At 42.2% G+C, this 26,620-nt stretch overlaps 1 protein-coding gene across 2 annotated transcripts; it reads right to left on the minus strand.

Annotated features, from left to right (window-relative positions):
- Nucleotides 1-1,058: 1,058 nt before the first annotated feature.
- Nucleotides 1,059-25,414, minus strand: HABP4 (hyaluronan binding protein 4). 2 transcript variants are annotated; one of them, XM_073344947.1, is made up of 8 exons: nucleotides 24,908-25,414; nucleotides 14,052-14,202; nucleotides 12,936-13,097; nucleotides 12,674-12,745; nucleotides 11,114-11,197; nucleotides 5,257-5,428; nucleotides 3,004-3,186; nucleotides 1,059-1,609 (listed from the first exon to the last, which is right to left on the minus strand). In XM_073344947.1, exons 1-8 carry the CDS (start codon nucleotides 25,215-25,217, stop codon nucleotides 1,553-1,555), a joined length of 1,191 nt encoding a protein of 396 aa, XP_073201048.1. In that variant the 5' UTR covers nucleotides 25,218-25,414; the 3' UTR covers nucleotides 1,059-1,552. The 2 variants fall into 2 exon arrangements, with proteins under 2 accessions (XP_073201048.1, XP_073201049.1); XM_073344948.1 differs by lacking the exon at nucleotides 12,674-12,745.
- Nucleotides 25,415-26,620: the final 1,206 nt, after the last annotated feature.

Below are 26,620 nucleotides of genomic sequence, written 5' to 3' on the forward strand. Positions count from 1 at the left end.
GAAAGTGTTGCTGAAACAAGAACCCTGGGTTTAGCAGGCCAATGCTCAAACCACTGAGCTATCCCTCCCCGGCTCTTACTCTGCCACAAGTACACACTAATTATGCTTTTGAGAATTTTCACCCTGCTACCTGCTCTCTTCAAATGCTGATAGATTTTACTTCATGCCTTGCCTTGTTCTGTTGCAGTTAGATGTGCAAGGAATGGGGAGCACGAAGGAAGAAAATTGCATGAGCATGCAGTAACAGTGGGTAGGAAAGGAACCCAGCCTCTGCAGGAATTCAAAGGCTTTTTCTCTGTGCCTCAGAAGCAGCAACCAGAGGTGGCCGGTGGTAGCTGCTCCTGTTGGCCACTAATGAGCCCCTCTTCCCATTTCCTTCCCTTGCCTTGCAATCAGTGTCCAAACACCAACTCTGCTCCAATGCAGCTTTAACAATTTACGTTCCTCTTGCAGCTCGTATTTAAGCCTTTGCAATAGTTGTGTGGAAAAAAAAGGAAGGGATCACTTAGTACCCAACTTGGGCAGCCACACTCAGATCTCTTATCCTTGGCATTAAAGCAAAGCCCAATCTCCTCCTCTACCCACATGAGTCAGTAAAAACTTATACTTAAAAGTCTTAGAATTTACTTTAATGGGAGCAACTGCCAAAAGCTGGAGTTGCTTCTTAAAGCAGAGTTTTCTACAGCAAGGGATGGAACCAGAAAACATTTCAATTCACATTCAGCTCTTCCACATACAAGAAGTTGTGGTTAGGACCTGGCTATTCTATGGTACACAAGTAGGATTTCCATTTCTCACTCTCTACTAAAGGAGGACATTTAAAAAAATTGAAAGTGTAAATGTGCCGCAGAGAAGTTTTAAATTTAAATCTCTCCTACATTGTCGAGATTGTTTTTGTACTGAAAACAGCAAACAGTTGGGGGGAGGGGGGCAAGCAAGGTAGAGCTGTAAGAGAAATGCAAATTGATATTCAGACTACAGTATAGTAGAAGCAGTCACACTTTGCTGCTCCAATACCAAGGAACAATGGAGTGAGTGATAAGCACCTCACACCCAAACCAATTAGCAGTTTTCTTTATTTGTCAACTTACGAAAATTGCGGTATAACTGCTTAAAATATGCAAAGGTACATTTCACTCAATGGAGTAGGGAAAGCAGCTTTCAAGTGTCTACAAGGGTTTGCTACAGATTTCCAATAGCAGACCATGTTGTACAGCTTACATTTCACTGTGCTTTCATGGAAAATTCTAAATAATCTCTATATACACATTTTTAACACTGTACTGTTGAACTTTATTGAAATCCCTTGAGTATAATACCATAAGCCTTCACACAGTTATCCCAATAGGAGGTGCTGGAATCTGTTGCAAGATCCCAGTTCACTGATATCTCCAGAGCCCCCTTCCCTCAATACCACAGAAGTGCAATCATTTCACACAAGAAAAAAAAAAAAATCCGTTTTTCCTTCAGACTCAGATGATCCTTTTCCACAGCAACATAAAACTGGTCTCTTCACAGCTACTTTGAGATGCTGTCATTCAGGACAGTTCTTTCAGGCTAAAGCAGGAAAATCCTCAGGGTCATCAGGATTTGGAGCAATGATTTGTGTCTGCAAAAGAAGGAAGTAAATTTAGAAAAATACACATATCAGGGACACATCTGGAGTCTCCAATCTAACTAAGAACTAGTTCCATTTTATTTATTTGCTAAATTACATTAAGAGGCAATTAATGCTTATTTCTAAACTGTTTTGTATCCATCACTATTTCTACGCAGGTACTAGACTTGTACCTGTCACTGTGGTATGGGTATAGTGATTAAAGGAGAAGTGACATTTTCCTGATACTTCAGGTTCTTGCTACTGGAAATCTATAGACAGACACAGGAAGCAGTTCATCATTCAAAGTGAATGAGAAGTTATTTTAAACATTGAAAAACTGAAGAGTTAATTTTTAGTTGTGTACAAAAAGCGACAGTGATGCACACTTGATTTACTAGAGGTTTTCAGAATGTAGCTTTACCTAACAAAAGCACCAGAGGGATTAATTCCATGTCCCTTTTAAAGTTCCAAACTTTAGATGTGGCTAAGTATTTTATCCTTGATGAACTGAAAAAACTATGGGGATTTTACTAAAAAAACAAAACAAAAAACCACACACACAAAAAAACCAACCCACCCACAACAACAATCCTCCATATTTGTTCACCTTCAAGCAGTATAGGGTTGCTACCAGCCCAGGTATCCCCAGGACTGTCCCTTTTTTGGAGGTAGCTCCCACAGGAAATCTGTATGGGTGCTCAGCACACATTGCCAGCTGCCCAGTTTTATGGACTCAGGATCATCCCACATGTTCTGGTTTTCATACCTCAACAGTAGCAACCCTTGGCAGATAGAATGGCTTCTTTCACAGTTGGTAGGAGAATGGTTTTGAGTATGTTAAATCAGGGGATTCAATGGAAAGTGGCAGGTACTATGATACTATGATCATTAGTAGTTATATTATGTTTGTTTTGAAACAATTTACCATATCTGACTTGTCATTTATTTAATAGAGGGTTGTACCTCCTGTGTCTTAACCTGCAGGGTCAAACATGCAACATTTATTAACTTCACTCTTGGTAGCTAGAGGAAGTATTAGAATCTTATTACACAATAATTTTGCTTGAAGGCTACAGCCTTTAGTAATTTTAAGTGCAGAGTTATTTCCCTGATTTTATCAGAATTCTTTTCAGAAACTGGAAGTTACTTCTCCTATACTACTCCTTCCAGCTGTCATAAGAGTGACCTGAACTTTGACCTTTGAACAAACTCTTCACAAATAAAAAACGGTATTTGCAATCTGAATTGAAATCTCATCACATATAGCAACATACTATGGACTGAAAGCCTGGTAAAGTATTGTAAGCAAAACACTAACAAGTCCTCAGCAAAAAAAAAACAAAACAAAAAAACCCTCAAATTCTCATGTCATTTACAAATGCATAGCCACAAAATCAAATTACCACCACTTCTGGTCTAGGCCCAGTATCTTCAACTCTTTTGACACGCCCACGACCTCCTCGTGTTCCTCTGGCTCCACGCCCAGGACGAGGAAGATTCCCAAAGTTAATGTCCAGCTGAGAAGTTATATCATTAGCTGCTTTTCGGAAGATGTGGGAGTCATCCTCAAAATCCTCCTTTAACATCTGAAAGTGAATTTATCTGCAATTAGCATGCTGCTCAGAGCTTCAAAAAAAAGTTACTATATTACAAACCAAATAGCACACCAGTAAAGTCAGACTTCCTGGATAGCCAGGAGCCCCTAAGTTGTGTGTGGCAGTGGGGGTAAGAAGGGAGACTATGACAGCTCCTCCATTCTCAGGCTAGCTCTACACTAGCTTGGGAGCAATTAAGCATAAGCACACAGGAAACTGCTATGCTAGCTCTATACCACCAAAGAACTCCCACACTCAGAAAACTCTCTGTGGCAAGATCTCGACAGTTCCAGAGGGACCACACAATCTGGCCCAAGGCATTTACTCATGAGATACCCTCTAGGGGAGGGCTGGAAAGGAATAAGAATCGAACACTAAAATTTACTTATCAATTGCTACCACTGATCCATTCCAGTACTGACCTTGCTACAGTTACAGCTCTAGTGTTACTGTAGCAGGCAACGATTTTTAGCATTAAATATAGCTAGCATACTAAAATAATATTTTCCAAAATAGCCTTTACAATTTCCCCATGTTTATTCCCCCCCCTCACCCACCACTGTTCCTCAGACATTCTGGTCAACTGTTGGAAATGGCCCACCTTGATTATCACTACAAAAGGTTTTTCCCCCCTGCTCTCCTGCTGGTGATAGCTCACCTTAAGTGATCACTCTCATTACAGTGTGTATGATAACACCCATTGTTTCATGTTCATGTTATGTATATAAATCTCCCACTGTATTTTCCACTGAATGCATCCGATGAAGTGAGCTGTAGCTCATGAAAGCTTATGCTCAAATAAATTTGTTAGTCTCCAAGGTGCCACAAGTACTCCTTTGCTTTTTGCGAATACACCGGTAGTGCTATAAAGGTACAGCAAATCATATTCCCCATGTACCGATTCTGATGTCTAATAGATTGCCCATGTTAAGCAATACTTGTACCAGACAAGTCACTACTCCTCTAGGGCACGTTTCTTGCCATACTAGGGCCCCTTTACACTGCTGGCCATAAAGTCTACTCAGGAGTAAAATAAAATGTAAGGCACATTCTTCAGATCCTGTGAAAGACGGGTCCTAAACTCAGCAGGCTTGTAACTGGGGGAAGTCTAAAGCCACACTAAAGGAACACAAATGTAGGATTGTAAACAGCCTACTAAGTACAATCTGCCCAATAAATTATCACAGTCCAACAGTGACTAACATATGCTGAACCAATTTTTTAATTCAGATTCTCAGTGTGTAAGGGTCCCAGTCAAGGATCAAGCCCCCACCATCATGCCAGATACTGAACAGACACAGCGACTTCCCTTACCTGAAAAGCTTACAGTCTAAGTAGGCAAGAATCTACGGTAGAAATCTGGTTCCACTGACAGTGGGGCCCAAGATTTCACCCTACACCTTTAGTTATAACAGCGTAGTGGCTCTGAGCAGAACAAGAGTTATGGAAAATAAAACAAGCTCTCCTGGATCACTTTAAGAAGCAGAACCACAGTCCTCATAAAAATCATTCAGATGTTCTCAAGTGATTCAGCGATAATTGCGTTGTGATAGTGACCAGATTCAGGACAACTTGGTATGCTGATGATGCTGGGAAACTGAATTTCCAGTATACACAGATAAAAATTCATTAGTAAAGCGATAAGTAAGCTAAACACTGGGTGTATCAAAATGTGATTCAAAGTTAAAATATAAAACATTTAGTAAATGGAGTTCACTAGTGCCTACAATTCAGTTAACAAAATTGTACATGAGGTGGCATAGGCAAGGAGACAGACTTCAATCTTCTAAAACTAAGCCATAAAGTAAGCAGAACTGAAACTTAACTTGGTATAAATACAACATGATAGGTCAAGCGTTCCATGCTCATAATACAAAAGGGATGCCTGGAGACTGGACAAAATGAATCTGATGGGTTTTTTTTGCACACTATTACAGGAGCTTGAAATATGAATACTTATTTCCAGTTTGTTCAGAATCTGTTTTAATATAGGAGACAGTGTCCTAACCCTGGATCTCCGGGTAGAAAGCAGAATTTAGAGAATTCTAAAGCAATGCTTACATCATCTCTATACTTTGACTTGTGAATCACCACTGCTTTGGAAGGAACAGTGGATTCTGGCTTCCGGATGTTGAATTCAGGCTTTGGTCGACTCTGTTGCTGCAGATTTTTCCACTCATCTAACGTCATTTCTTGAGCTGCTACTTCTTCCACTGGCTCCCCTTCAGCAACTCTAAAGGTTTATAGTTGTAAAGTAAAAACCATTAGCTTTGACATCCAAGAACAACAAAAAAACCTGAAGTAAGACTACTTTGCTACGTACAGTATTTTGAATGCTTCAGATTCTCTGCCATCTCTGAATTGTATTTGAAGAACTTCAATACTAAAGAAAATACACCTGAAGCATAGACCCCGTTTGGCCAATATATCTAGAATGTCAGGGAAGATAGAAGTGTTCTCCTGCTGGCTTTTGTATGTTACTATTCCTGATGTCCAATTTGTGTCCATTTATTCTTTTACATAGGGACTGTCCGGTTTGGCCAATGTACCTGGCAGAGAGGCATTGGTGGCACATGATGGCATATATAACATTAGTAGACGTGCAGGTGAATGAGCCTCTGATGGTGTGGCTGATGTGGTTGGGTCCTCTGATGGTGTAGCTAGAGTAGATACGGGGACAGAGTAGGCAACAAGGTTTGCTACAGGGATTGATTCCTGGGTTAGTGTTTCTGTGGTGTGGTGTGGAGTTGCTGGTGAGTATTTGCTTCAGGTTGGGGGGCTGTCTGTAAGCGAGGACTGGCTTGCCTCCCAAGGTCTGAGAGAGGGAGGGATCTACAACCTATCCTGGAAAACTATCACCAGCAACTACACACCATACCACAGAAACACTGACCCAGGAACCAATCCCTGTAGCAAACCCTGTTGCCTACTCTGTCCCCGTATCTACTCTAGCCACACCATCAGGGGCTCATTCACCTGCACGTCTACTAACGTTATATATGCCATCATGTGCCAGCAATTCCCCTCTGCCAGGTACATTGGCCAAACCGGACAGTCCCTATGTAAAAGAATAAATGGACACAAATTGGACATCAGGAACGGTAACATACAAAAGCCAGTAGGAGAACACTTCTGTCTTCCTGGACATTCTAGAACAGATTTAAAAGCAGCCATACTTGAACAAAAAAAACTTCAGAAACAGACTTCAAAAAGAAACAGCAGAACTAATATTCATTTGCAAATTTAAAACCATTAATCTGGGCTTGAATAGGGACTGGGAGTGGCTGGCTCATTACAAAAGCAGCTTTGCCTCTCCTGGAACTGAGACCTCCTCATCATCTATTATTGGGAGTGGACTACAGCCACACTGATCGAATTGGCCCTGTCAGAACTGGTTCTCCACCTGTGAGGTAACTCCCTTCTCTTCATGTGTCAGTATATTTATGCCTGCATCTGTAATTTTCACTCCATGCATGTGAAGAAGTGGGGTTTTTACCCATGAAAGCTTATGCTCAAATAAATCTTAGTCTTTAAGGTGCTACCAGACTCCTTGTTGTTTTTGTGGATACAGACTAACACGGCTACCCCCATATACATTGTGCACACTGAAGGTCTACTTGAAAGGATGTTGTTCATACTGTTACTTCATCCTCCTGCTCTCCACTCCTACCCATTTATTTTATCCAGCTGTTGAATGTTTTCATTAACTGAAGTTATAAGCTCCTGAGTGCAGGGATTGACCATTTACAACATGTTTGCACAATACCTTGCAGAGTCCCGGAGTGGGGCCTCACGGCAGGACTGTAATAAAATAAGTTTGTAATTCCATTAGTTTGGTATCCCTGTATACATTTAAGAGACTTTTAGTAATGCTGCACATTGCTTTCCAATTCTGCTTCAGTTTCTCTTTTCTTTTTTTTGGATATAGCCCTTTACTAAGCATTAGTTTAAAGTGTCTTTTCCTCTTGGTTGCAGAGAGATTGCTTTGTTTGGATGAACAGTAGTATACAGAAGGGGGTGCGGCCGGAATCACAAACATATCTGCCTTCATAGCACATTACCAGTTATAAAAGTAGCCAGAGACAAACCTTAAGAGATGGTAAACACTAAAAACATGGGTTAGTTTAGTGACAGCAAAAGTTCTATTTACTTTACCTTCAACTGAAAAGGTTCAACCTACATTGTGTAACTAGCTGATGGGGGGGTGTGGGGGGGTGGTCAGAAAACCACAACAACAATATATTTTAGTGCCAAAATTAAGGTTAAAATTAAGACAATTAGCCAAAGGGTTAAGAAAAAAGGTTAATCAAGCTAATAAGTGGTTCCAGAAGACCAACAACTCCGATAGGTGAGACATTCAACACTATCAGCTTAGCAAACAAAACTGAGAAATATATTGAATGAAATGCTAATGAGGATTTGGCTAAACCTATAGATTAGCTTTATAGAGCTATTAAAACGATAGTCAGATAAACAGATCAGCAAACTAGATGATGGGAACTGAAGGTTTCCTGAAGAAAGAATGATCAGAAGGAAATGTAGAACCACTAGTGGTAAACAACTGTGAATTTATTAGGTGCCAGAGAACTGAAAAAGGACAGATTTAATACCAAGAGTAAGTAGCAGATCAAGGAAATAAATCTAATCTCAGTAAGAGGTAAAATAAGAAAATAGAGAAATATATCTGTAATTACTACTACCTACTACTCAAAAAAATGCTTTAACAAGTTCCTAAACCAAGTGTGCAGACAAGCCCCATAGAAGTCTTCCAGGTAATTGTAAAAATGAGACTATAAAGACAATTGGAACCAGTACTATCTTTATAGTTTAATATATTAATGACATCCTGGAACATGTTCATACTACAGCATGCATATAGCTTAATAGTGTGCACACTATGTTAGGAGAGGCTGCAAACAAAAAGAAGCTAGAAAAGAACCTAGACAATTCAAAAATATGGGCAAATAGAACTAAGATAAGGTCACACTTCGATAAATAGAAGACAAACTATGCTGCCTGGCACCAGCATAAAAATGAAAGCTGAAGAACAGTAACATGGACAAGGATCTAGTGATAATGGCAGAAAAGTTATATACAGGCTTGCAGTGCAATACTGTTAAAAGCCTTCCAGGTTATTAAATGCAAGACCAGGAAAGTAACAATAGTTCTTCAGCATCACAAATGCTATACCCAATTTCTGGGGTCTTTTTCCTAAAAGGATCAGTTCTAATAAACTGAGAAGGGAAGGAATGACTAAATGGTTAGAGCTTTCAGATGACACTTGAAACCGAGTGCCTGACTGCAAGTGGTCATTAAAAGGCAGCTGGAATCACTGAACTCAAGAAGCCAAAATTACCTATTTATGTCTGGGAAGGTTAAAGCTATTCTGGGGCCCCTACTGAGTTGAGTTGCCTGTCCAGGAGGCCTCTGTTGCTATTGCACTACCTCCAAGAGAAAGGGGGGCATTAGGCACACAGGAGTCCCAAAACAACTCAAGTCATTTTAAACAGACTAAAACTAGGTTTCAGAGTAGCAGCCGTGTTAGTCTGTATCCGCAAAAAGAAAAGGAGTACTTGTGGCACCTTAGAGAGTAACAAATTTATTTGAGCATAAGCTTTCGTGAGCTACAGCTCATTTCATCGGACTCAGACGTTCTTGTCAACTGCTGGAAATGACCCACCTTCATTATCACTACAAAAGGTCTCTCCCCCCCCTGCCAGTAATAGCTCACCTCACCTGATCACTCTCGTTACAGTGTGTATGGTAAAACCCATTGTTTCATGTTCTGTGTATTAACATCCCCACTGTATTTTTCACTGAATGCATCCAATGAAGTGAGCTGTAGCTCATGAAAGTTTATGCTCAAATAAATATGTTAGTCTCTAAGGTGCTACAAGTCCTCCTTTTCTTTATTCTATTCAACTAACTCCTGCTGCTGAACAGCAAAGGTCATAAATAAAGACACTGCCCCAGTCTGACTTTGTGCAAGAGTGTAGGTGTTAGAAGATGTTCTGAATAAATTCAATCCTTAATTATATATTCTGCCTCTATTAGATATGGCATTACTTGCTCTTCTAAAGTGTGGGCTCATTGTGCTGTTATCTTCCACCAGAAGTAGCCACAATGAGGCCCATATATTTAATACATATTTAGTTTGAACACAGCTTTGAGAATTCTCAGGATGAGAGTCATTTACACTGAAGTAAGATACCATATGATAGTGTGCCTTTCACAGAACCTTTGCATATACTGCTATCTTCCAGATTGCTGTGGACTTCTCCTACATCTAAATTCACTGAGGAGGAAAGTTTCTAACCTTCCTGTCTGCAACGAAAGCCTTAGCACGGTAAGGAAATACAGATAGACTCTGCAGAGAATAGTCTAAAATAGCAACAGAGTATTAGCTCACACATTTAATAGTTTCATAATTAAAAGCCAACCGGATTTGCCCACTACAGTTGGGTGTACTTTTCATGTCTCTATGTTCAATAGAGAACTGAAGTTAGAACACATGTACTTACAAAGAAAGAGCTAGGACAGCTGGATTTGATTTTGATTTCAACTACCATGAAGAGGAAAATTATGTGAGACTCTGAAATATGACCCAGGACACTCAAGTAAAAAGGCTTAACTGCTATTTTTAATATTTAGCTCTGTTAAAGTGGTACAGTGCATACATAAGAATTAAGTTCTATGCAGACTACCTTCACTGCCCACATGATTTAAGTCTGCTGAAAACTAAGTTTCTGGAAACTCAACATTCTTAATTCAAGTTTGTTCAAGAGACTCTCCTCGCCACCAGTTACTTTAAACCATTGAGTAACCCAAATATGTTAATTGCATAGTTGAAAAATTAGGTCAACTTAGAATCTTTTAAAATATCTCCAACTTGAACAAGAATGTACATAAAATCATAGTGAAGTGGCTGGCAATAGCTAGATGCCTTCAACTTTTGTCTAATGGCTTACCCAAACACAATCAGTTAGATTCTTCCCAACTTCAAACGTAAAGGAATGTTGGCTGAAATGTTACTCCTTACTTTGATGTCACCACCCCTTCACTAGAAGTTATTTGTGTTGGTAGTGTTCAAGTTGGAGATATCTAAAAACAGTTGAGTTGATCTAATTTTAACTTGATAATTAAGATCTTTTGAAGCAAAATTAATTTTTACATTTGGACACTGATCAGAACCAATGACTGAATATCAGGATGCAAACATCCATCTCAATTTACCTTAGTTTTAAGGAACAATGCAACACTCTTTCCAAGCAGTCATTTTTTTAACATTGGGTTTGGAGGAGGAAGACCACTCTTGGCCCCATATGAATCTCAAGGGAGAAGTTCCTGTTGTATAGGAGACACCTTTGATTGACTAATTCATAAGGGAATTTTCTGTTACTGTATTTCAATCATATCATCACTATGTGGTTCCACAAGAGGGGTTGCTTTACAAGATGTCTGTTGTAATATTTCTAAAAATAAACTGGGAACTAGAACACGTTATATCAGTTATATTCCTAGTAGGGTTTAAGAGTAACTTAGAGAGCACTCTCTCTCTTACTTAAATAAAAGTTCATATGTTACAGAAATTTATCATCTAAGCTACTGAGCTAGAGGGTTTTGTTTGTTTGTTTTTTAAACAGGTCAATAGTGCCACTACTTAGCATTAGTATGTATGTATTATAGCATCTGAAGGCCTCAGCTGGGATTGGAGCCCCATTTGGCTAGGAAACAACTTTTCTGTAGGTATATATTTCCATTTTAAAACATTTATATGGTGCCAAATGTCTGCTAAGTGCTTTACAGACACATTGAAAACCATGGTCTTGGAATGTCTCCCTATACGAATCAAGAACATTGGCACTGGCCAGTTATTTTGTTTGCATTTTAGAATTAAGATATTCAAGGCAGACTGTACTTGGTCAGAGGTTCTCCTTCAGGTGCCCCTTGGTGATCCTCTGTTTCTGCAGTATCTTCCACAGGAGCAGTCTGTTCCATCTCACTGCAAAATAGAAAAGCCACCACATATCTAGGTCATACTGAAAGCTTACAGATCAATAGACCCCATTCTTTGTAAATGTGCATATTTCACGACCAACTGAAGATAGTACCCTTTCTGGAATTGTCTAGATCAGAACATTTCTGTGATCATAAGAATTCCCAATCTACTGATCACCCAAAAACCACAACAAAACCATTAAACAAGACTAGTTTAGTGTGCTAGTAATACAAGATTATACAGTGGGAAGCACTGGAAATCCTTGGCTGGAGGAAGTGGAATCCACAAATATGTGAAAGCCAGAAGTGTGCATGTTCTCGATATGAGAAAATCAGACCTAATGCATTTACATGAATTTTCTAGAATCATATATATCTGCCTCACCATCTTGCGGCTCAGATTTCCACAAGTTAGTTGTGTGCTGTGTAATATGTAGTATGCCCTAATAAGCTTTAAATTTGATTTTTAAGTTTCAATAGGTGTTCCCTTGTTTTATGAGAAAAGGTAATCTAGAAATACCCAACTGACCTTCTCTATACCATTTCACATACCTAGTTTCATTTTTAATTCATTTTTGTTGACTTTCAACAGCACTTGGAATGCCCAGATGACCTACATGCTTTTGAGAGACACACAAGGTAAGTGAGGCAATAGCTTTTATTGGACCAATTTCTATTGATGGAAGGTACAAACTTTTACCTTAAGACTTTAAGATTACCCAGCTGATTTATTGTAAATTACAACTAATTATACTCTCTCCCCCATTTTTAACCCTGAAAAACTTATTTTAAGTTCAAATTATAAAAATATGCATTTGTGAGCTATTAAGGTGTTTATATATGAAGACGTAGCACTTTATTTAGACAACGCAATGAATAAGAATACAATTTAATGGCCATTACAGAGCCTGCTATAAATTAGAAGTTTTGCCTCCCTTCTCCCCACGGTAAGCCAGTTTAGGAGGACCCAGACAAGCAACTTAGTCCTGCTATGTCCCCTTGGAGGAAAGCTGTCTTATGCAGTTACCAGAATAATATTTAGTTGAAATAGCAGCACACCTCCAACTGTGTCAAGGGGTAGAAAAGGCGGCTTCTGGTCCTGTTTCCAGTTCAAGGCGATTTCAAACAGAACCAGATAAAGAGTACATAACAATTTAAGACCTAGATATTTGTTAGCATTGTAGAATTCTCTTTAAAATTTACACAGGCCAGTCACAGTGCCCAAGCCCACCATTTACTAAAATAGGAAAGAGAAGTATATTTCACTCTAGTGAAAAGATGACTTGGCCTTAGGCAAACAGATACTTGGAACCCTGCAATAAATGAAGAATCTCCTTCAGGCTAGGATCTACTCAGTAAGCATGAGCAAAGGGGCCATAACAATTAAAGACATGGTGAATGGATAAAGCTTGAAATAAAGGCAAGCCTATTACTTTACAGAAATTATTATAAACTAGAATGGGCACAAATTTGCATATACCTCAGATCATCTTTAACTGTTCCCCAGTTCCGAGCTCCACTTCCACCCCTTTTGTCTTCTGTTCTGATTCCTCTAGAGACAGAAACAGTATTCTTCAAATTAGGAAATTCCTCCCTCATTGATGTACCAAACCAAAAGCAGTATTAAATTGTTGAATATATTCCTTTCCCACTTCAACCCTTCAAAAAGATATTGAAATGTTTGAGGTGTGTGTTTCTTACCAATATATTAGATGAGAGCAGTATATACACAAAGCACTTACGTTTTATCACTCCCACTCTGTCGTTCAAATTCCCGTTTCCCTCTTTGGTCATAGCCATTAAGACTTCTGTTCATCCCACCACCTCTTCCTCGGCTTCGCATTCCACCTCTTCCTCCCCCACGACCTCTCATTGGTCTTTCCCGGTCAAATCTGTCAACTGGCCTGAAAGACAAGGAAGATTTCTAGTCAGACTACTTCTATATAAAAGTTAATAGGGGAAAATCTGGTGTCATAGGGATGCTTTAGTGTAGTTGTGATAATCAATCAATCAATTATACTCACTATTTCTAGAAGTTTTTAGATCACATCTTACACTACACTGATCTTATGCCCAGACTGATGCTCTTTGTCAGGATTAAAAACAGACAGAAGCTAAATGTGAGCAGAGTTTAAGGCCCGCATTCTTTTATCCTTATGTCAGTAATAGTGACTGTATTAATTGTTTGCTTTTTTCTAATTCTTAGGCACTATTACTGCCCTCATATGTTAGATTTGCATGTAGCAGGGTGTATACCAGGACTATAAGAAACTCAAGAGGAGTTCTAGTACAAACCACCACACACAAACGCAGCCATTGCTGACAACAAGCATTGATGAGTTGTACATCTATTATTTTTAGCTACGGGCTAGTTATATGTATTTGGGCAGAAGTATTTCATGGAGATACAATAAGTGAGCGCTGCCACAGAATTTAAGGGTTAACGGAATTTGGTCTCATTTTGCTTCAGAGTCTATGGGACCTAGATGTACAATTACTTAAAATCTGGTTGGTGATGTTAATACTCACATGCTGAAGTCATGAAATATTAAGTACTATATGTCAGACACTGAAACCAGACTTTTAAACCAATTGCTTAACTACCAAAAAAAGCTTGTATTATTCCATTAGAAATGTAACGGACATGAAGACACCAGACCCGTACAACATTCTGACTACTGTATAAATACAGGATAATTTACTGGAGAACTGATAGATTCTTTGTCATATCAGTCTTTATACAGCCAAAACTGGGCTACCACACTACTAGGTGCTAACTAAATAGTACTCCATAAAAGCATCTCAGGACACCAAACTCTTCACTGAGGACCACCTTGCATCTTCTTAGAAATACATACTTTTCTACTGTGAACTCCACTTGTCTCTCCTTTTCATAGGGACGGTATTCCCTAAAAGATGGTCTCCATTCAGCTTTGTCTTGTTTTACCTCCGTTCCCCTGTTATCATTCCATCCTTGTTGTTCTCCCCTTTTAGGAGCTCGCTTCTGACCTGCACACAAAAAAATTGTGAAGAGTCTAAGCATAAGCAGCATTAATAGATTTAGTTGCAATTACCGGTCTACAGGCTCAAAAGAGAGGACTATGCCACCATACAGTCCTCTAATTTTGCACTCCTACCAAGTTACAAGCTGGTAGTTGTTGGCCAAACTGTGGTTAAGGTTGCCTAACACTTCTTACGATAAAAGACCATATTTTCTGTTGCTTATAAGTCCAAACTTTAGGCATTCAGGTTGAAATTACCATGCCAGGCATCTGCCCCAGGCTGAAAATTCTGGAGTGTTTTGGCTAACATAGTGCAGCCATTTCAGAAAACAAGATTAGGGAAAATACCTCACTTTGCTTATGTTAAAAAAAATTATTACAGGAACTCTCTCTCCTTTTGTGGGCACCCAGACAGCAAAATGGCAGAACAGCCTGACTGGAACACAGAGGGATGAGGAATGGGCAGAGGGGGAGCAAGGCTGCTGCAGGAGCCAGAGGATGGGGAACAGGAGTCAGGGAGCTAGATGTAAATAGGAACAGAGGGGGACAAAAACAGGCAGATTTATACCCCTTAGAACATATTCTGCCACAACCTGCAATTGAACCCAGGAGTCCCCAGTGTCTACATTCCTCTACAATCAGTAAACAGATGTGAAATCCACTGACAAAGTGTCATCCCTTTCTAGTGGTGGTCCATAGAGAGTGACAATTACTACTGCTGTATGCAGTGTTATTGACATGTTCGTCCCAGGATATTAGAGAGACAAGATGGGTGAGGTATCTTTTATTGGACCAACAGCTACTGGAGTGAAAGACAAGCTTTCGAGCTTACACAGAGCTGAAGCGGAAACTATGTGAAAGCTTCTCTCTCATGCCAACAGCAGTTGGTCCAATAAAAGATATTACCTCACCCACCTTGACTCTAATTATACTGCTATCAGTTACTCCGTTAGTTTAAATGGAAGAAGTCTGTGCAATGGACCTAACCTGCTGATGAAACATGTGGGTGTGATTATGATGCCATACGATTTAAAAAAAAAAAAAAAAAAACTGATTTTTTTTCTAAATTAGGAAATTAGATGACAGTATGTAAAGGTTGCAAAGCCAAGCACTCAGGAAATGGCAGAACTGAGGTTGCCAAAGCAATCATAATTTGCTCTCCTTTTATGTATGCACCACGATACAGTCTTTAAATTACATGATCCCATACTATTTTTCTCATAGGACTCCTACCTTACTCAGTGCAGAATGCATGACGCTCTAGAAATGAATAAAGCTGTTGTATATAGGATCATTGCCTTAATTGTGACAGAAGTTTGAAGGTGTGTAGTGAATGAGGCAGATGATCACAGAAAGCGAAAGGATGGCCTTGTAGTTAATGCCACCTTGGAGAAATGATTTCTATCCCTGCCTCTGCCACTGAATTCCAATGAGTTAACGGGCAAGTCACTTCAACCAAACTTTTTACAGTTAGTCACCAGTGGTGTCTTTTTTTGAGTGCCCAAAACGTGACCGAAGGCCCAGATACACAGATGTGTTGAACACACAAATGCAACTGAAGTCAATGGAAGATGAGTTCTGGACATATGAAGAGCTATAAAAACCCTAAGTAATCTTAAAACAAATCAGAGCATAGGTATTTCAAGTTGAGCCTCCAAAATTAGTGGTCACTTGGCAATTTTGGCCTCTGTTTCAGTACCCTCATTTTGTTGATGAGGGAACTAATACCACCACTGAATCTAACCTGCATGTTGTGAGGATGAATTCATTAATCTTTATGAAGTATTCAGATACCATGAGGAGTGCTGTGACACATGGCCAGAAAGGGTTAAGCGGCTCACAGGCTAATTGACCCAGGTTCAACCTTTAGAGACATGTTAGAAGAGTATGTAAATTGTAATTAGGGCCATTCCATGTTAAATCTGCTAGAACTTTGAAATTCAATCCTGTACTGTTTGAGAATTAGAGGGGATACTAATGTATGTGTTTACTTGTATCTTGTTAGATGTTAGCCATGTAAACAGACAGTTCCTGTCTATTACTATAGCTATTGACTCAGAAATCAAAAGGGAATATTAATATTTAGATGAATCTTGGGTGAAAATGTCAGTCTATGTGTCTGTCTGAAGGTTGTGGTAAACTGTATATGAACTGCTTAATGAATAATTACCTTATGTTAACCATGTTATTCATTACCAGTGATGTTTAGGAAACAGAAGGTTACTGCAAAAGCCTATTGTTCAAGAGGCTGCTAGAAAACTATATAAAAGACTCTTGGGACCTGATCCTTTGATCTCAGATCTTGATGCTTTATGCAGGGGAAGCTTGAGTCCATAAGACTGAGATCTTCAGTCCCACCTGGATAGCGGTGAATATGAACACTGAACTATAACCTATGGACTAATTCTGAAAACTCTTTGCAGCTACAAAGCTCACCATCTCTACTATGAAACCGATATCAGAACTGTACTCATGTCTGTACGTATATTGATCTTTTAAGCAATACTCACTCACGCTTCTTTTTAAATAAATTTTAGTTTAGTTAATAAGAACTGGCTGTAAGCATGTATTTGGGTAAGATCTGGAGTATTCGTTAACTTGGAAAGTAATGTGTCCAATCCTTTAGGATTGGTAGAACTTTCATATCTGACTTGGCTGCCTGGGAGGGAACCCAAAGGCTGGACTGCTTTAAGGGAACTGTGTTTTTATTTCTGGGTAATCAGTAAGGTATTATAGAAGCTGTTGTTTTCTGCTAGATTTATCAAGCCAAGTATGGGAATATCCACCAGCTTTGGGGATTGTCTGCCCCATTCTTTGCAGTTTGCCCTAATTGAGTAACCTCAGTGTGGCCACCCCCGGGACCCTGGTCAGAAGGGCACTATAGAAACACACAGAGAAAATAATGGGTTATGTGTAGGGTTTGCATGACAAGTGTTAAATAACAACTGGGGATGAATCAATGAATGAGGCAGAGGACCTGTGGAAAAGGTCATATATGATCATGTAATTCAGGACTTTCACAACACATGCACAGGAGGGGCCTGAATTCAAGTTCACAGGCAACATCTTCATCAATTGTGGCTTATTTAAGCTATTCACATATCCCTCACTAACTTCCACTCTCTCACTTTTGGGCAGCTAATGTATGCCACAGAAATTTATGGGATTTTGGGAGTTCACTCAACCTTTCATAAAGGAAATATAATGCAGGTCACTTCACTGAAAATTCCTATCCCAGCTTAAATTGAAAACTCCAGACAGGTTAGCCTTAGAGCAAACATTTTATGTAGTATCGTTCCTACAGAATTGGAAACTAAAGCAATTTAAAAACTGTATATAAATCATTCTGCCCATTACCGAAGTGCAGCCAACAAATTATATACAACATTATTTAAAACAGTAAGTGAAGAACACTGCTGATTTGAAACCAAAGAGGAAAACGTAGATATGCAGAATATATTTAGTAATTGTTAAATGTGACCAGAAGCTGAGGTTAACATCCATAATCTAGTCCAAATTGGTTGCTAACATTACATAAGACAAGTGATCAGAGCCACACTATTACATCCCATCTAACAGAGCAATTCCATCATCAAAATTAACACGGGGCCCTATATACATGATTATGACCATAGAAATTGTCCTGCCCATATAGCTCAATTTGCCACAAAAATGAAAACAGATTCTTAAACAGTTAAAAACTTAGCACAGCTAAGAAAAAGTCTCTAGCTTTGTGTTATGAAGGTTAGCTGTCAAAATGTTAACTGATATTGTGATATTTGCATGAGTATGCAGGCAGATCAAAACAACTAGCTGTGAACCGGGTCAGCTGACCCATTCATCCCACTGGGCTACTGACATTGAAGCCTAATGATAAGACTGTCAACACTTAGCTTTTTTCACTGCTGACTATTTTTGAAGAAATGTCAAGCTAACATACTTCACTGCTGTTGCATGTAGTAACAGATACTGAGAATGAGTAGTGGGGCAGCTAGTTGCTGTAAAAAAAAAAAAAAAGGAATTAAAAACACACTGACTAAAGCCTTAAATGCCTTGTGGTTATCAAAACACAAAACCAACATCCGCACTTAATAGGTGTCCCAACCCCTCCCCGTCCAAATATTCCCTACACAGTTGCCAAAACGTCCAGCTATCATACCTCTCCCTCCTTACCCCCCAAGTCTTGAGTGCTGTTTATTTTCAATATAAAAATCTGTGGCACACAAAACTGAAAGTTTTGGGAGACCTCAAAATACAATGAATTTAAACATCAAAACAAGGTTACTGTCCTAATTGACTAGAATTGGGAATGGGAGATGGTGCTCTATAATTCAAAGGTCACGGACATAAGATATGGCACCATACAGGAATCTGATTCATTAATGACTCAGGGAGAAGTACGGTTGTAACCAACAGAATTTGGTTTTCATTTTTCCCTTCAGAAGACTAGGAAAGTGCATAAAAGAACACCATTTTTTATATCTATTTCATATAATATAAACACAATGAACTAAATGGAGATAGACTTCCACCTTGTGATCTTGTGCTTTCAATATGCCAGCATTTTGTAACAGAATCACCTACAGCAGGTTCCCCCTGTACAGCCTCATGCCCATATATCTGGAATAATTATACTGAAGTTAGTCATTAAAAGAAGAGACACACTGTGGTTTTCACAGCTATCATCAAGATATAGGATTCTTCAAAACATTCAGTGTCTTACTACCCACTAAAATGGTGGATGATAATACAATTAATCTTTTAGCAATCAGGGATGATGTCTAAACTACACCATCTCCAAAATGTACATGCTAAAGATGGGAAACAAATCACCTAAAATGTTCATAATAGGCTTAGAGACAAACTGAACAAAGCTTTTTATTACTGCAGGATCAGCAACTTTTATTTGCCTGGACTGGTAGAAAATGCAAGCTCTGCATTTCACTGGGCCCTTTCAATAAAGAGCTGGCAAATGCAATTTGATGACTGTTTTAAGAATGGGTGAGTTGAACTAACATCAAGAGACAATTACAAAAGCTACAATACCTACATTCCATACCCCTCCCCTCACCCTACCACACACAAAAGCAGCTCAAAGACCAAAGAACAAGGCTTTGCAAACATCCACCACTATTCTGAAAGAGTAAGGAAGCACCAGAACCTTGGTAGTCTGAAGAATAGAGATCTATTTAAAAAAAAAAGGTAAGGTCAATTAAATACTGACAATGGTACTGCTCTTATTATTACTGTCTCATCTAATTAACAACAAAGCCTAGGGAGAGCGTATTCTGGATTCAAAAAGATTTAATATTGAGCTGTGCAAGGCCAACACCTAACAGACAGGACCTGGACTTCTGACTTCCATTTGCTTGACAAACTGCTCACTTTCAGATGAGCTCCATGATTAAGTGGGAACTCACTTAGGAATAAAAGCTGAGAACCAGTCAAGACAAAGAAAAAAGGCAGATGATTAACAGTAATATGCAAATACAAAAAACCTCCATTCAAACCACAAAAAACATTATATTGAATAATATTATATAGAACTTTTGAGCAGAGCCTGACAGAGGGACAGTTTTACTAGTTGAAGATCTGAAGTCACAGGATGTCTAGACGAGTGAAATTCAAATCTTTCTGAAAAATGCTGAATGTTTATATTCAGGTTTTACATGTTGCAAGGAACAGCTCTTAACTAGGAATTTTTTTCTAGCCAAAGTAACCCATATAACGAAATAACTTAGATCAAGCTACTATAATGAAAATTGCACAATTGTACTTTCACTCTAATACCAGAATCAGTCTTGGCTGTTCAAGTACTTAAGCTTTTAATTTGCAAAGAGTCTAGTAACAAGTCCCTTGAAGTCTATTACAAGACAATTCAAGAAAGCAACCTCACTTATCTTTAATATAAAGCTGTACCCTTCAACACAGGTGGGGATCATTAGAGAACTCTACAGTTTTGACAAATTCAGCCTGCAAGGAGTTTAACAAGCTCTTGCGTATTTTTTTCTGCCAGATTGGCGATGCTCTGGATCCTGTACTGGGTCCAGCAGGATGCTTTCAGTCAAACCGCATCCAGGAAAGGCTCCTAAGAATTCTAATTGCTTTTTAGGGACAATTTTAGACTTTTTGTAGCCTATCATGAACCCTACGGTTAGGAACACCCCGATGTTGATATAGATCAGTCATTGAAAACTCTTCAGAGTAGTGTCCTTAATCAGTCAATTGTTCAATTAAGAAACCACATGCCCTTCCTGCCTATGCAGATATGCTTGATGGTCGTTGTGGCCTTTCATGAAAGCATATGAAGCCAACACCCTCCCAGAAGACAAGTCACAAAACTGGTAGCAATGTTCCTCAAGTGCAAATCAGATTATGGCTGTATATATGTGCATAGAAATACTTCCTGAGCACTGAAATTAAGTCCAGAGCACTTGGACTTAATTGTCAGCTGCCTTGCTCTTGCATAGAAGAGGTATGGCCACTCTCAGAGTGACCATCTTCAACCTCTCTTTGACAACATACTGATTTAGCCACTCCCAGTCTCCCTGAAATCTAGGGTGGGCCAGAGATCTTTTGTCATTTTGATTAGCAGGAAATATCTGGAACAACTAATCACACACCCCCTGCTGCCTTTATCCTCTTTTGTCTGGTGGCAGGGCTTGATGGCTATCTGCCAGAAAAAGATTGGTTTTCTGGCAACAGGTCTTCTGGATGTTGAGGCAGCAGAGAGCATGCAGGGGCAAAGTAGAGAGAAAAGATACCTTGACAGGCTTCTGAAAACCTGATCATGTCTCACTGATTGTTGATCAGGACCCATGCATCTAAGGTGACTGGAGTACAACAGGAGGTAAAAAGCTCATCTGCCTCAAACAGGATGGTCCTGGCACTGAGTCCTCTCAATCATGGAGGTTATAAGATTCTCCACCTCTGCCCTCCAAAAATAAAGGAAAGTAGGAAGCGTATGATCATCCTCTGTGGAGGTCCTCAATAGTGGATATATTTGGAATCACTGCTGTGGTCTCAGACACTGGTGTACCTCCTGTGGCATGTAACAGTCTAGTCTCCTGTGGGCTGTAGTATCTTAGTCTAATTTCAGTTGTTGGTTCTAGTGTGCAGGTGCTGATGGTCTGTGGAAGTCAGACTAGATTATCTGCTGGTCCCTTCTGGTCTATGGCTCTGGCTCATCTGAGCTCAAATAGCAGCCCTCTGCACTTCAACCCACAGTCTCACCCAAAAATCTGTAAAGAGTTTAAGTAATAAAGCCTTGGAGCACTAATAATGCCTTGCAAATCATAGTCTGCACCATAACCTCTGGTGCAAGAGGCTGATGTCTAACATGGAGCTTCCTGTACCACGAGCACCAAATCCCAGGGTGCAATGTTAGCCTGCAGGGTGCGAGAAAAACTGTACTATTAGTAGGGCCCTACCAAATTCACAGCTGTGAAAATCACAAACTGGGAAATCAAATCTACCCCGTGAAATCTAGCCAGTGGAGAGCCGGGGGCACCCCATCAAGGGCTCCTACTGTTTGCTGGGTTCCAGCTCGTAGTCTGCAGGCTAGGGAGGCATGGGACTTCCTCTTCCCCCACATAGTCACGCTCAGTGGGGAGATCATACCCAACTCCAGGTACCTCCCCTGGCTGCAAGAAGCTCAGCGACTGTGCTGCCTTCAGACCTGGACTCTGAAGGCAACAGCCGCGGAGCTGCCTGCAGCCAAGAGAGGCACCCAAAGTTGGGTATGATCTCCCTCCCTGCCCCAAGATTGGCCATGCAGGGGAAGAGGAAGCCCTGTCCCTCCCCAGCCTGGCCGAGACTAGCAACTAGGAGCCCACAACTGGGGCTTTCCCAGCAGCTTAGGGAAGATCAGACCCACCTCCGAGAACCTCCTTCAGCTGCAGGAAGCACAGTGGAAAGAGGAAGTCTCATCTCTCTCCAGCCCAGCCAGGATTAGTAGCTGGACCCCTGCATAGTAGGCACCCCCAGCTGCATGGGGGAGATCAGACCCACCTCCACGAGCCTCTTCCAGCTGCAGGATGCTCCATGGCTGCTGATTTCAGAGTGCAGCTCTGAAGCCAGTGCAGAAGTGATGGTGGCAATCCTGCATGGCCCCTACAACAGCTTTGTAATCCCCCACCCCACTACTTACTTTTGGGTCAGGACCCCCTGGTTACATTATCATGAAATTTCAGATGAAAATATCTGAAAATGTTAAATTGACTATTTTTAAAACCCTCTGGCTGTGAAACAGACCAAAATTGACCCTGATTTTGGTAGGGCCCTAACTATTAGCTTTATGGCAACCTTGCACAGGACTAGTCGTGAACAGGCATCCCCTTCTGTTACTTGTACATGAATGACTGTGGGAGAGAGTCTAGAGGCTACGAGGCAGATATCTAGCAGTGGGGTGTTGCTAGCCACTCCTCAGTAACTCCTCCCTCTTTGGAAGAGACTGTCTCATCTTGTGACCTGAAGAGCAGTACCAATGACCACAAATGCCTGGTAGAGCCTTCAGCTTTGAAGATGACATTACCACCTACTTTGATAGAAACGCTGCCCTGCCAGATTTAACAGAGAAGAGTTGGGCCTGCACTGTTTAAGCAGCTCTCGTACCAAATCTTAGCACTCAGCAGTCTTGACCAACTCAAAGTTTTAGCTTCAAGGGATTATCCTTCAAAGTAGTCAAAGCCATCTTGGTGCCACTCTCACTGTAATCTCTCTGAGGTTCTACTGATGCCTCATCCCTGCTCAGGAGGACTTTGGCCCCCAGAGCATTTTGGTCAATTTCAAGGCAGACAGTGCAACAAACATGGTCATGGGTCTTCAACACTGTTCCACCACAGACAGGGTGTGAAGTTGCAGAATGGCTTTCCTTCCTCATTTGATGTCATATTTGAAAAGAAAACAACTGAAAAGAGGGATTTTGTTGTTTATCCTTGACTCGAATTATGCTACAGCACCAATGCAGGCATGAAATAAACAGATCTGATTTCACAAAGCAGGCGCTGCTATGCTCTTGAAAAGTCTGAGTTAGCTCTCTAGCACCTCAGGTGTTGATGCTCCAAAACGACAATCTTGGGAGCTTCAAAGAACTGTGGGGAAACTGCAAAATACTAAACACTGGCCAAAACACATGCTGAAACACTGAGAAGACAAGCACCACACAGAACCAGCCCACGGTGTTCAGTTTACCAACCCCTCAATCAACTACCACTACTACAGTGCTCCAAAATATAAAGAATCCATTGCAATAGCTAGAACCAGACATACAATATTTACATTTGCACAGCTCACTTTGTACTGGAAACAAGCCACAGCCATGGTAAGCCTGTATCTAAAGTTGTTCCATATGTAAAGTGCTCAGGTACTAAAATACTGAAAGCAGTATAAGAACCTATATATAAAAGAATAGTGAACTTTCAGATGCACACTGTTCTGGCAAGAATTCTGCAACACTGGACTTAAAAACAGAAGTGACATCCTGGCTCCATTAAGCTGTTCACATTCAACTGATGTTATATATCTGCAGTCTGATTATAGGATCCACAAATGCTTGTGGTCAACTTTGTTGTTTAGTAACACTAGCCCTAGTTTTCTAAATCACTTTACAGACATCAGTAGTTTCTCTTTATTAAATTAGATCCTTAAATCACTGAGCTGTGTTTCAACATCATCCAGGCTCACCTCCAAAATGCTAAAAAGTAAAGACAACCAAAATAAATGCTCAATCTCAATACTCTCCTAAATTATTTTGGCTCATACACTTGAAACAGTTTTACCTCTATGTATTTTAGTTTCAGTGCTATTAGAGTAGTTTCACTGAATTTCTACCAGATTTCAGAGTGGCACCTTAGAGACTAAGCACTCTAGCCTTCAACAAAGAGTGGACTTGCTTATAAAATATAAAGGGTTAAAGTCATACCACCACAGTTTAGTCTGTGCATCTGATTACCTGCTGTCCACACAATTTTCGTGTTCAGAACATGAAAATAAAAACATTAAAAGTATAAACGCAACTGTACACAGATTTTAGCTCTAGCTGGTTCACCTACTGCTGGACAACGGTATAACTTCATTTCCAACCTCATTGTTTTAATGCTGAAACAAGATAATCATTTGATCATGTATTTGGACTTAAATGTAACCTCTTTAAAGTCAGAACCAGCTGATCCCCAAGTTCTTTAGATCTCATTCATCAAGAGGTGATTGGAGAAGAAAAGCCTGGGGGAAGATAAGAGACAGCGAGGGAGGGAGAAGCCAGTCCTGTGGTTCGGGTCAGGCAGGGCTGGAAGTCAGGCAGTGTGTTGTAGGCAGCTCGCCAGACTCGCTAGGCGACATGGGCCCAGTCGCTTAGGCCGCGTGCGGAACGGGAGGACGCGGACTCCTGCCTACCTGCAGTCGCTGAACCCGGCAACGCGTTGAACCATTCTCAGAAAGTCAATGGCCAAGCGCTTCCCACCCTCTCCCGGCCAGGGCAGCACCCCAGGCTCACAGCTACTCTCAGAGAGACTCCCCGCGTTCAGTTAGACGCTGCCCAGCACAGGGCCAGGCGGTAGCCGCTGCCAGCCGCAGCCCTGAGCAGCAGGAACCCGCCCGCCCACGCACCTCGCGCGTCCTGGCCCGCCGCCCAGCCGGCCCCAGTACTCCCCGCCCCCCCAGGGAAGAGCTCAACTGCCTCCCGCGGTGTGCGCGGGCCGCTCCGCTCCCCGTACCCGGCTGCGGCGGGGCTCCGGGCGCCGCGGGGCTCTCGGGCTGCAGGACCTTGCGCTCTTTCTGGGACTCCCTCTTGCCGGCGGCGGGGCCGGGTCTCTGGCCGGGGCCGGGTTTTCTGCCGCCAGCGGCGGCCGCCGCCGCCGCCTCATCGCGCTTCCTACGCTGCTGCTGGCGGCGCTCGGCCTCGCGCAGGACGTCGAAGGGGTCGGACTCATCGTCCAGCAGCTGGTGGAAGCGGTTGGCGACGGCGCAGCCGAAGCTCTCCTGCATGGCGGCGGCCACCGGGCTGCCCAGCGCCCCCTTCATCATCGCCGCGGCCGCCCCGCCACCTCCGGGCGGCGACAGCTGCGGGCGCTACCAGCGCGCAGGGCGAACCCAACCCGCGCGGCAGGGGGAACGGGGGACGAGCGCAGAGCCGGGGCCGGCTCAGCAGGGCCCAGGCAACCGCGCCATCGCCGCTCGACCCTTCCCTACACCCCGAGAGAGCGCCGAGGCCCCACCAAAGCACTAGCACCCCTCGCGGCCCGCGCTCACAACCAATCAACGCCTTCGGCCGCGCCCCCTCCGAGCTCAGGCAACCAATACCAGCCACGGCAAGCTCTAGCAACCAATCAACACATTTGGTCCAACCTGCTGCGTGCCGTGGAAGCCAATCAAATCCGTAGGATGCTCGCCAGTCAATCACACGCCACCGACCAATGAAGTCTAGCGACTATGTCGTCGCTGCAGGTAGTTTCTCCTCAGCGGCTCCATTTAACCATTTTACCCCCGCCCCCGTGGTAAATCGTCTTATTAATTATTTATGACGTTTTTAATTATTCATGAGCAGATGTGGCTCGGAAGGGGCTGGGGCTGCACAGGCAGGGACTGGTCTGAGCACAGCCAGAGTGTGTGTGTGGGGGGGGGGGGGGGCGGTGCATGGCATGGAGTGGCTTTCCGTGGCCCCATCTCTAAGGCTTGGTGTACACCTAAAACCGAGGGGCGGGGGGAACAAACTTTTTGGCCCGAGGGCCACATTGGGGTTGCAAAACTGTATGGAGGGCCGGTAGGGAAGGCTGTGCCTCTCCAAACAACCTGGCCCTGACCCCTATCCGACCCCTCCCACTTCCCACCCCCTGACTGCCCCCCTCTGAACCCCCGAGCCATCCAACCCCCCCCCTCCTTGTCCCCTGACCTTCCCCTCCTGGGACCCCCTGCCCCTAACCACCCCCCAGGACTCCCCCCATCCAACCCCCCGATTGCCCCTATCCACACCTCCACCCCCTAATAGGCCCCCCAGGACTCCCACCTCCATCCAACTCTGCCTGTTTCCCATCCGCTGACTGCACCCCCAGAACCTCTGCCCCATCCAACCGCCCCCCGGGACTCCCACACCTATCCAACGGTCCCTGTCCCCTGACTGCCCCAGGCCCCCAGCTCCCTTACTATGCCACTCAGAGCAGCATGTCTGGCAGTCGCGCAGCCCAGCCAGAATCAGACATGCTGCTGTGCTGCCCTGCAAGAGCACGCGGCCCCGCCGCCCAGAGCACTGCCCACACTGTGGCATGGCTGTGGGGAAAAGGAGACAGCAGGGGAAGGGCTGGGGGCTAGCCTCCCCACCGGGGAGCTCAAGGGCCGGGCAGCACAGTCCCACGGGCCACCATAGTTTGCCCACCTCTGACCTAGGTCAATCTAACCGCATCTCTCAGGGCTGTAAAAAACTAAGGCACCAT

This window comes from Lepidochelys kempii, chromosome 5 (genome assembly GCF_965140265.1).
Source record: "Lepidochelys kempii isolate rLepKem1 chromosome 5, rLepKem1.hap2, whole genome shotgun sequence".
Lineage (NCBI taxonomy): Eukaryota > Metazoa > Chordata > Testudines > Cheloniidae > Lepidochelys > Lepidochelys kempii.